This window comes from Miscanthus floridulus, chromosome 8, assembly GCF_019320115.1.
Source record: "Miscanthus floridulus cultivar M001 chromosome 8, ASM1932011v1, whole genome shotgun sequence".
NCBI classification, from domain to species: Eukaryota; Viridiplantae; Streptophyta; class Magnoliopsida; order Poales; family Poaceae; genus Miscanthus; species Miscanthus floridulus.
In genome coordinates this window covers 49,028,158-49,039,116 of record NC_089587.1, presented here as the reverse complement: position 1 = coordinate 49,039,116, position 10,959 = coordinate 49,028,158, and the positions used below count along the sequence as shown (strand labels likewise).

General features: G+C 46.4%; 1 protein-coding gene and 1 non-coding gene across 2 annotated transcripts; both read right to left on the bottom strand.

The window, feature by feature from the left end:
* LOC136469016 (B3 domain-containing protein Os02g0683500-like) lies at positions 1-759 on the bottom strand. Its single transcript, XM_066467372.1, has one exon. It carries the CDS (start codon positions 757-759, stop codon positions 1-3), a length of 759 nt encoding a protein of 252 aa, XP_066323469.1.
* A 4,322-nt stretch (positions 760-5,081) lies between these two features.
* On the bottom strand, positions 5,082-5,188 carry LOC136478577 (small nucleolar RNA R71). The gene has a single exon (XR_010764301.1). It is a non-coding gene; the product is annotated as a small nucleolar RNA R71 (small nucleolar RNA).
* Between the last annotated feature and the right edge of the window lie 5,771 nt (positions 5,189-10,959).

Below are 10,959 nucleotides of genomic sequence, written 5' to 3'. Positions count from 1 at the left end.
TTATTCATCCAAAATGTTCAGGACAATTGAAGCAGCATTCTTGGTGGATCCACTGCAAGACTCATCACCACAGTCATGAGAAGGGATGTCAATGTCGACCCCAAATAGTCGCAAACGCTTTTCTGCCCTTACAATTTCAAGTGATGTCGATTCAGGAAATGTTGATTGTTGTGGCATCAGATTAGTTGGAGGCATCAACTCCCTAGATCCAAAGGACAAAGGCTTCGATGCTGGCACAATTCCATGGCTTGTACCAAAGCCAAGGCTCTCATGGACCTGATCATCAATCATCAAGCTAGATGGAGAGAAGATCGTACATGGCACATGATGTGGCAGAGAAATGGTACTAGCATGGGGCTTGATATGGATAAACAAGTGGTTTGTGCTTGTAGTCTTATCGACACCATGGTAGAAGGATAAAACATCACCTTTCTTGAGATTCTTCTCCTTGATAAAGGCGTGCCAGCCCTTGGTCAAGACATAGGTCTTGCTATTGTTCCAGAGGCAAAAGCGGAAGCGCCAGATTAACCCTGTGGAGAAGTCCTCAAAATTGAGGAAATCATCACCATCTTCACCACTCTTGGCCTCTAAAATCTTGGGAAAGCACTCCTCAGCGCATTGCCTTGGGATCAATAGACGATTCAGCTTGCCAACATCGCTTGGAGTTAGAATCTTGCTGAACAAGTACTCCACATCAACGACCTTCCAGCCCCTTTTTCTTTTCCCACATAAATCTAATGCTCCATGACCATTGCTCATGCTAGATTGGAAAACTAGTGCAGGCTTGGATGACCAGGAAGAGACATACCGAGGGGGCAAAAGGGGGTTTACCATCAGGAAGGGATTCAAACATGGTGGGCCCTTCCCCATCTGCACCTCCATCTCCCTTGAAATCGTTCTTGCCGAGAAAGCCATAGATCTAGAATAGAGGTGCTGTGTAGAAGGAATTGGCGAGGTAGGGGGAGGGGATGTGGGGGGGGGATTGACGGAATTAAGTAGTAGCCAGATTAAACTTCTTTATATGCTTATTTATTGTGCTTATTAATTTTTCTTTTGGCGGCATACGAGAAAGTGGCTTTGGTGATTTGGTAGCATTGTGAAATCCTCGACCCTCCCATGAGAAGAGTAGGGTGCCATTTTTAGAGCTTGTCGTATTTGCATGCATTAATGAGTCCATATCTTTTTATACTATATATTTTAACTATGTTTTTATTATCTAAAAATAAGAAGTGCAATTCCCTCAGTGGTGAACAAAGAATACACTATTCAACAATTGTCATGGGTTTGTAACCACAACAAGCATCGTGTTGTCCGCCGAGGGTAGATGTGTGGACCTTTGGTGGCTTAAGCACTCAAAACACTTAGGGACACGGGCAATTTATCCTATTTTGGTCTTCTAAGCCCTACATCCAGCAGTATGGTGTTCTTCGTGTTAGGGATTCTCAAACAAGAGAGAGTGTGGTAGGGGATAGTGCGGTATTGGTCTAGGGTTCTTGGTGAGATCATCTGATCAACTGGTCTCAGTCCGATTGTCCCCATCTATGGGAGCCCATGCCTCCCCTTATATATTCGAAAGGCGATGCAAGTACAAATTGAAGGGTTTTGTCTAGGGTTTGGAGATGTTCGGACGGTTTCATATACTAGGAAGGTGATTGTTGGTATTTCTTAACGCATACAGAAAGATTCCGCAAGCGCACGGAATTACCATTGTAGCATTTCACCTAGAAGTGTTCAGGGTATCATATTTCCACTGGAACAGTGGTACTCTTGTAGCTAGTTTGTCCAAGGACAACACAAGGGTAGAGTTTATAGCGGTTGAGATGGATTCTAAGGTTCTAGGGTCTAAGGATAGATAAACTCTACTTCCACTTGCTTGCTTCGGGCACCGGTGAATACTTGGTCTGCTAAGAATTGTCGGCCCATAGCTCTACATTGAACCCGGACGTGGGGGATTACAACGGACGGATAGGGCTATCACCACCTACCGTCTACCCCTCAACCATGGGGGACGAGGCAAACGAAGGTAGCCTCTAGCCTAGACACCACGTCTACGCTATCGACTACTACTCTAGCATTGCTTAGGGTTATCTGTCTTTATCAGGGCCCTCTACTAGAGTATCCGTTGTGAGAGCGAATGATGAACCCGCAAACAAGTAAGAGTAAAGCTTAACTAATCGAAAGACTTTACAACCAAAAGAACCACGAACACTCACTTAGCGGGAGAACCCAACGAAGTATAGCGTATGTGTTTGTTGAGGTACAAGACGGGGAGACACTAACAAGTTTGGCGCTTCCCCAAACTCTCCCTCACATCTCTCCCTACTACACAACTCTAGATAGCTAGCTAGGGCCTAAGCCCTTGGAATGATTCTCAAGTGAGGTGCTCTTGCTCCTTGTGTGTTGTAATGAGGAGGGGGTGGTCTCCCTTTTATAGGTGGAGGAGAGGGAATGTCCCATGGCATATTCTCTTGATTCCTTCCTATCTTGGGCAAACCTCCATTGTCTAGACCAATTCCTCCGCAAATACCTATTCCACCGACGTTGGAGAGGAGGTGGGAGACCACCGACCAAACTTTGGGCCGATTGGAGCCAGCCCCTAGGGTCGGCTGCCCCCCAACTGGTGCCAAATTGGCCCTTCTTCGGTGGGTGAATTCCTTAGGGCTTCTAGAGTGGGCCTATGTAGTGCTTTCACTAAGAAAGAGTGATTTGATTTGGGTTTGTCCTTGTTCTCCTCTCTTTCAGGCCCTGATTCTGCTGGTAAGTAGGCCTTCTCCCCTTAGGCTCTTTTGCTTTGCACAGTATGGTGTTATGCTTTGGTTTCTTTGCGCATTTTGAATGTATTTCCTATGTATTCCTTGAATGCCCTCCTGCAAATGGTCAAACACCAAAACTTGTGGAGATTGTTAGTTCTAAAGCCCTATTTCTACGTTTAGTGCATGTATGCTAGGATTTTATGCAAGTGTTGATGGTTAAATATGTGAGTTAAGCACCGCCAACAGTGATGTGGAGGTCTAGAGATGTTCCTTGTCCTTGACCTTTTCTTGGAGATACTGGCTAGAGTGTGAGGATGTTGTTGATGGTAGTTACCATCCATCATGAACCATCAATATAACTTGAAATCATGCATGAAAATGATCACCAATATAGATTTAGGGGATTAAACTGACAATTTCCATGAGTTTTGGTGAATCTTTGTTTTTAGTAGGGTTTATACAGAAAACTGACAAGGAGGATCAAATCGTCAAAGTAAATCACACTTATCCGCAGCTAAAACTACCCCAGAAGGTTCTAGAGGATTCGAGAAGACACCACACCGAAGCGGAGGCCGAGGCATCGCCAGGTGGGGCCGACCGGTCCCTAGCCCCACCTGTCAGTCTCCACCTTGCTAAGTCGGTTCTCTGCTGCCTTAAGGATTGCATCTTTGTCGTTTATTCAAGTCGGTTTGATCCGAGGGCTCAGAATTGACGCTCCGGCCTATATATACCAGCCCCTGCCCCCCCCCCTCCTTTGCAATCTGCCATAAGTCAAGAGTAGATCAGAAATTAGGGTTTCTAGAGAGAAGATAATAGAGCTCTAGATCTTCAAAGTTCTAGTATAGGCTAGCTAGCAAGGTTCAAGTAGAGTTTGGGCTATTGCTCAGGATTTCAGATTCGTCGCCTGGAGGCCGGTATATCCATTGTACCCCTCTTTATTTATGACTTTGTGCCACTTCAATATTATGTTGCTATTTATTATGTTCTTAGTTTGCTCTAGTTGTATGCTTGATATAGTTATGATTGATGATGAATTTATGCATATGTTCGCAAAACGCTTAGCTCAATACTCGAGTGAGTTAAGTGGTCGATAATATGTAAGCGTGGTGGTTAAATATTGTTTACCTGCGGATGCATTCTGCACTCTGGGTCATGTGGTTGATCATGGATGTGACATTCCCGTTCAGTCCTTTGTAGTCCACTCCCCATTTGTAGAGCAAGTAGAACCCAGTTGCGAAGGGAGTCAAGCTCTATTCTTGATCTTCCTTAGTAATGTTCCTTATGCATAGATACAGAGTTAATTATGCTATAGATGAAAGTCTATATACTTGGGTGTACAAAAGACTTGGTAAATATGGAATGACTTAGAAATCTCTTGCTCTTAACTAATCTCCTGCCTAGTCATACTATATTTATGAGTATCTATTTCTATCTCTGGAATACTATCAATGCTTTACATTTATCATTTGACTTATCCCTGCTATAGCATGAGAGTTAATGATCTTGTCATAAGTATACATATTTGTCAATATCTCCAGCCACCCCATCGCTCCTCCCTGTGGATAAAATATAAATAATGATACCTGGTATACTCCCAGGTGAAATGCTACAATGGTATATTATCTGTGCGATTGCAAATACTTAATATATATGATTTTCTCTGAGTTTACAAGTGTCATTAATAATTATCAACCAACGCATTTCTAGCATCATTGCTAGGGATGATAATTTAGTATTAAGGTGGTGCTAAGGAATGCCAACAAGCATTTCTGGCGCCGTTGTCGGGGAGGGGCACAAGGCTAAGAGAATTAATCAAATAAATACTTATAGACGAAATCATAACTTTGCACCTCTGCTTTAGCAGGCTTACCCTTGTTTGTCTTTGTTCATATCTTATACAGGGCATTATAGGATTGGTTCTTATTCACCAACAATCTCCATCAATCACAATCAAACCAATCAAGAGGAAGCTCAACACTAGTTTCTGAAGCTACGGCTAAAAAGACTCTGCGTGAATTCTCTGCTCCAAGCACTGAGAACATTCGCACTGGACCAACACTCAAAACCAACAACCTTGAGTTCGAGCTCAAGCCAAGTCTCATCAACATGGTGCAAGCTACTCCATTCAGTGGAAAGGCACATGAAGATGCTAGTGCTCATCTCCATAATTTTCTGGAAGTAAGCAACACAATCGTCATCAAGGACGTTGCTCAAGACATCATACTACTCTGCTTGTTTCCATTCTTGCTAGTGGAAAGAGCGAAGCATTGGTTCTACACCAATAAAGAAGACATCAACACATGGGCAAAGTGTTTAGGCAAGACCAATGCCTTAAGAGGAAAGATTTCCAACTTCCAACAGCAAAAAGGAGAAACCATTCCAGAAGCATAGGAATGTTTTCAAGAATACATTTCAGATTGTCCTCATCATGGGATGGAAGAATGGTTGCTCATGCAAAGCTTTTACCATGGATTAATTCAGAAAGCTTGTGAACAACTTGATGCAACTACTGGAGGATCATTTATGTCACTCACCATTGGAAAAGTTGAAACTCTTATGGAGAAGATAGCCTCTAATCAAGGCTGGTCCCAATGCAATATTCAATCATGCAGTAAGAGTGAAGAAATACTAGAAGAGGTGTGTGCACTATCAAACAAGATAGACATCTTGTTGAATTGGCTTGAACAGCGAGCCAATTACAAGAAGGATCGTCAAGATATACAAGATGCTTTCAATTCCCAAAATATATGTGGAGAATATTTGGGGGTTGAATTCCCTGAATATCAAGAAGACGCAAATATTGTCATCAATAACTCTGCTCCACAACAACAGAGACAACGATGGGGGCAACAACAACAATGGTCAAATTACCAAGGTAAGTATCCAGGTAATTATTATAATTCTTCTAATCCTAAACAACCATCCTTGAGAGACTTGATCTTAGAACAAGCCAAGATTAATGAGAATTTTTCTAAGAAGCTTGCTTTTAATGACATGGTCCTAGAAAACATAAACACTAAAATGGATCACCGTCGACCAGCTAGATCACCGTGTGCGTTCTAGGTCATCAACAAGGGTATGTGCTTCCTTGGTCTTAACAACTACATCATCAACATAAGCCTCGATGAGGTCATCTTTTATCTCGTCTTTGAGGCAGGCCTGTATGGCGCGTTGATAGGTAGCCTCAACATTCTTGAGCCCAAACAACATGGTCGTGTAGCAATAGGCGCTGAAAGGCGTGATGAAAGATGTCTTGATCTGCTCATCCTTTTTGAGAGCAATCTGGTGATAACTAGAGTAGCAATCGAGAAAGGAAAGCAGCTCGCAACCAGCGGTTGAATCTATGACCTTGTCTATGCGAGGTAAGCCGAAGGGGTCCTTAGGGCAATGTTTGTTGAGATTAGTGTAATCAACGCACATTCTCCATTCATTATTCTTTTTGCATACAAGAACTGGGTTGGCTAACCACTCCGGATGATACACTTCTCTGATAAATCTGGCTGCCAAAAGCCATGTAACTTCTACCCTAATCGCCTCCTTTTTGTCGCGAGTGAACCGTTGTAGCTTCTGCTTTGATAGGTTTGGCCTTGCCATTGACATTCAAGGAGTGCTCGATCAAATTCTGAGGTACACCGGGCATGTCAGTAGGTTTCCATGCGAACACATCCACATTGCTCCTCAAGAACCTGACGAGCCCGTCTTCCTATTTTGGATCCAGGTTGGCCCCGATAAGGGCCGTTTTGCTGGGATCACCGTCGACCAGCTGGATCACCTTGTGGTCCTTGGACTTGATGTTCTTGCATGGAGCCTCGAGCTCTAGGATCTCTAGGTGGTCGGCTGAGGTCTTCTTGGCGTGGAGCATGGTCTTAGCCATGCGAATAGAGAGGTCATGAGCCTCTGCTATTTTGAAGCTATCGTCCTCGCAGGTATAAGCTACGTATATGTTGCCCTTGAGAGTTAGAACTCCTTTCTCGGTAGGCATCTTGAGCACCAAATACCTATAATGAGGTATGGCCATGAACTTGGTGAGCGATGGTCGACCAAGGATAGCATGGTGGGTGCCGTCGAAGTTAGCGACCACGAAGTTAACGTAGTCGGTGCGGAAGTGGTCCGGGGTCCCAAACTGCACAGGTAGTGTGATCTGCCCGAGAGGTGTAGAGCTCTGTCCGAGGAGAACACCCTAGAACTGTGCCTCGTATGGCTTGAGATCTGCTTGGGTTATCTTTAGGGCCAGCAGACTGTTCTTGAACAGTATATCGATGGAGCTGCCACCGTTAATCAGCACTCTGTCGAACTAAACCTTGTTGATACAAGGATCGAGGACCAGGGGAAAACATCTTGGTTCAGGTATTGTGGCCCATTGGTCCTTTTTGCTAAAGGAGATCTCGCGGTGAGACCAAGGAGGGAGCCGTGGATCGGTGATGAGGTTGTCGGTGTTGGCCACGTTCAAGCAAGCACAGGCGAGCAGCTTGCGTTCTCGTTTGGTCTCGATGGACACTTTGCCTCCAATGATGGTGTGCACGTGATTGGTTGGCTTGACGTACTTGTGATGAGGATCTACGTCTTCATCGTCATTGTCCTCATTGCGCTGTTCCCCTACGTCGTTAGGCTTGCCGGATGTATGCGGAGCCTGTTGACATGTGTAGATAGACTTGAGAACGTGGCAATTCTCCATGGTATGGTTTGACTTAGGATGGAGCTAGCAGGGCCCTTTCAATGCTTTGGCGTAGTCTTCTTCGTAGTTACGACGTCCGCCACCTTTTTTAACGGTGTTGACCTCGCCGTCATCTTCCCGAGCACATTTGCCCCTGTAATCGTCATGGCGGTTACGCCACTGATTACATTGGTCGCGGTAGTCGCAGGAGTTGTTGCACTGGTTGCGGTGGTCAAAATTGTTGTTCCAACCATGGTTGCCACGGTAGTCGTCACGGTGTGGGGGGTGGTCGGAGCGTGGAACCCTTGCTGCTTCTTCGATAATTATCTTTTTGGCGTCGTCGGCGTCCGCATATTTCTTAGCAGTGGCCAGGAGCACTGTGACTGATTTAGGTCTCTTGCGGAGGAGCTTGTCCCTTAGGGTGTCGTGGAAGCGGAGGCCAGTGATGAAAGCCTCGATTGCCTTGTTGTTGGAGATTGATGGGACCTTGATGCGCATCTTCGAGAAACGCCAGACGTACTCGCGCAGTGGCTCATCTTTCCGATCTCGAATCCGCTGCAGATCATATTTGTTGCCGGGTTGCTCGCAAGTAGCAATGAAGTTGTCGATGAAGGCTTGCTTGAGCTCTTGCCAAGAATCAAAGTAGTTCGCCGGCAAGCTGACCAGCCATTGGTGACCTGCATGGCCAACAGCGACTGGGAAGTAGTTAGACATGACGTGCTCATTAGTCATGGCTGATCTGCACGCAGTTTCGTAGAGCATGACCCATAATTCAGGGTTCTCCTTGCCGTCGTACTTCTAAAGTTTTTCGAGCTTGAAGTTCTTGGGCCATATGACTTGGTGAAGGTGTGGAGTAAACTACTTCAAACCTAGAGGGCCGTGGGTAGTATCATATTCCATACGGCGATAGCTTTCGTGTGATGCATGATCGTTGGCTCTTTGGTTGATGCGATCGCGTAGATCGCGTCCTCCAAGGTAATGGCAGAGATCGTTATTGCCATCACGGCGATCTCGGTTGCCATCCTGATTAACCCTGTGACCATGGTTATCGTGGCGATTATTGTGGTTGTCTCAGCGGTTGTTGTCCCAAACATCATGGCGGTTGTCCTCCCGACGGCGGTTGTCATCCCGACCACCATCATGGCCACCGTTTCTACCTTGATGGTTGTCTGATGGGTCATTGTTGCGCGAGCCACGATGGTTGGGTGGCTGTGAGCGACTTGAGTACTGGCGGCTGTGGCTTGATTTGACTGAGACAGATGGAGCCCGGGCTTGATTTACAATCTCTGCGGTCTGGGCCATAGCAGCCGTCAGGTAAGCTTGTATGTCATCGCAAACTGCCTATGTTTCCAGGGTGTTGGGTAGTCGTTGCATTGTCGCCATAGCAACAGCTACGTTGGTGCTTGGAGTCCTAAAGACCTACTTATCCCCTACCCTGTCAAAAGTATTGTTAAGGTTGCGTGGCTGGACCCTTATGCGTCGGGCCTCCTCTTCTGCCTCGGCTTCAATTTGTCGGCGATTAAACCGGTCAATATTGCATGCTTCACGTGCTAGCCTTTCTTGTTCTGTTTCACCGACCGCCGATGGTTCGTCATTACTGATGACATTGATCAAGTCTCCTCGCCTTGGTGGGAAGGACGGGAATTGTAGGATTCCTGGGGCGTGGTCTAGGGTATCCAGATCGTATTCAACGCCTTCATCATCATGATGCTGGAGCTCGGTGTGAATGGAGGCATTAGATGCGATGCCGGACGAGGAGCTTGAGCCACCCTCTTGAACTATGTGGACCGATCCTTCTTGATAATCCTCAATTCGGACCATGTTGACGAAGTTCTGCTGGCCGTAGGGCTGGACCTGGTGGTTTTCCATCGAGGCTTCATGCTCAGAGAGCTGGAGACCCATCGCAAGGGCTGGCCGGCGACGGATGGAGCGCCCTTCAGGAGTAGATGTGACCACGAGATCCATACCAAGTCGTGCAGGATGACTGGCCTGAGCTGGTCGGGTAGATCTGTTGTGGGTCGTAGTTACCTGCTCATTAGGTTGACTTTGAATCGAACTTACTAGAGCCAGGGTTTTGGCAAGTTTGGTGCCGACCCGATCGATGGAGTCGAGCAAGTCGGTGTTGTCGATCTGCCTCCTTTTGTAGCGAGGAAGCGGACGACGGGTTGTCAGCGTGGCTAAAGACGACGCTGGTGTGGTCGGAGCCAGATCCACCGTGGTTGGAGCCAGATCCACCGTGGTCGGAGCCAGATCCTCCATGGTCGAAGCCGTAGCCGATGCAGGTGAAGTAGTGGTCAGCGCAGATTGAACCTGCACCTCCTCTAGGGTCATGGCGATGAAGTCGTCGAAGCCGGTGGTCCAGGTGATCTGGTCGATGGTGAACGTGAGGCCGTTCGGCGTAGCCATGGAACCAGGGATGATGACCATCTTGTTCGCCTGGAGAGCAGTACGCATACCCCTACCTGGCGTGCCACTGTCGATGAAATATGGTCGGCAGTCTACCTAGGGGCATGCCTAAGGTAGTAGATTATCAGCAGACAGATGCTCAAGCAACAAACAAGATGGTAACGCAAGACAGACACAAGGTTTTATCCAGGTTCGGCCGCCGTAAAGGCGTAATACCTACGTCCTGCGTCTGATTGTATTGCTGTATGTCAATGAGAGATGCTTTTTAGAGGGGTCCCCTGCCCACCTTATATAGTCCGGGGGGCAGGGTTACAGATCTGGAAACTAATCCTAGCCAGTTACAATTGCCATAGGTGGTCGGATAAGGATTCCTATTCTAACCGACCTGGATCTTGCTTGATCTCCAAATCTATCTTGATTCATTGCGCGGGATTCCGAACAGGTTGGCTGGGCCACGCGTCGTCTTCTAGTGGACTGAACCCCCTAATCCGGGCCGGCCCAAGCCTAGCCGTAAGGGTATAGGGGTTAATACCCCCACAAACACTAAAATGGATAGTTTTTTCTGCTATAAATGACCAACTTAGCTATAATAAAAATATAGAATCTCAATTAGCTTAGTTGGTCGCTGCTCTACCTTTTGCTACTAACCTTGAAAAGGTCAATGCCATAGCTACAAGAGGTGGCAAGTCTACCCGTGATCCACCGTATCTAACGAGGATAGGTAAGACACCGAGTTCAGGAAGAGAAGAAGGACGATGAAGTTGAAGAAGTTGAGCCACAAGCACAAGAAATGATGCAAGATTTTCATGACACCACCTTCCTACCGTTTCCATGGAGAAATCGAAAAGCCAAAATGGATGAGCAGTTTGGTAAGTTCGTAGAGGTAATTCAAAAGTTATATATTAATATTCCTTTGCTAGATGCCATACAGGTACCGACCTATGCAAAGTACCTCAGAGACATTCTGAACAATAAGAGACCACTGCCCACCACTGAAGTAATCAAGTTAACGGAGGAGTGTAGTGCAGCCATCCTGAACACATGACCTGTCAAGAAGAAGAGGGAGAACAGAGCATACACACACAGTACAAGCACAACGTTGGCCGGAGCCCTGTATAGGAGATAGCAAATCTGAACTCTCTTTGT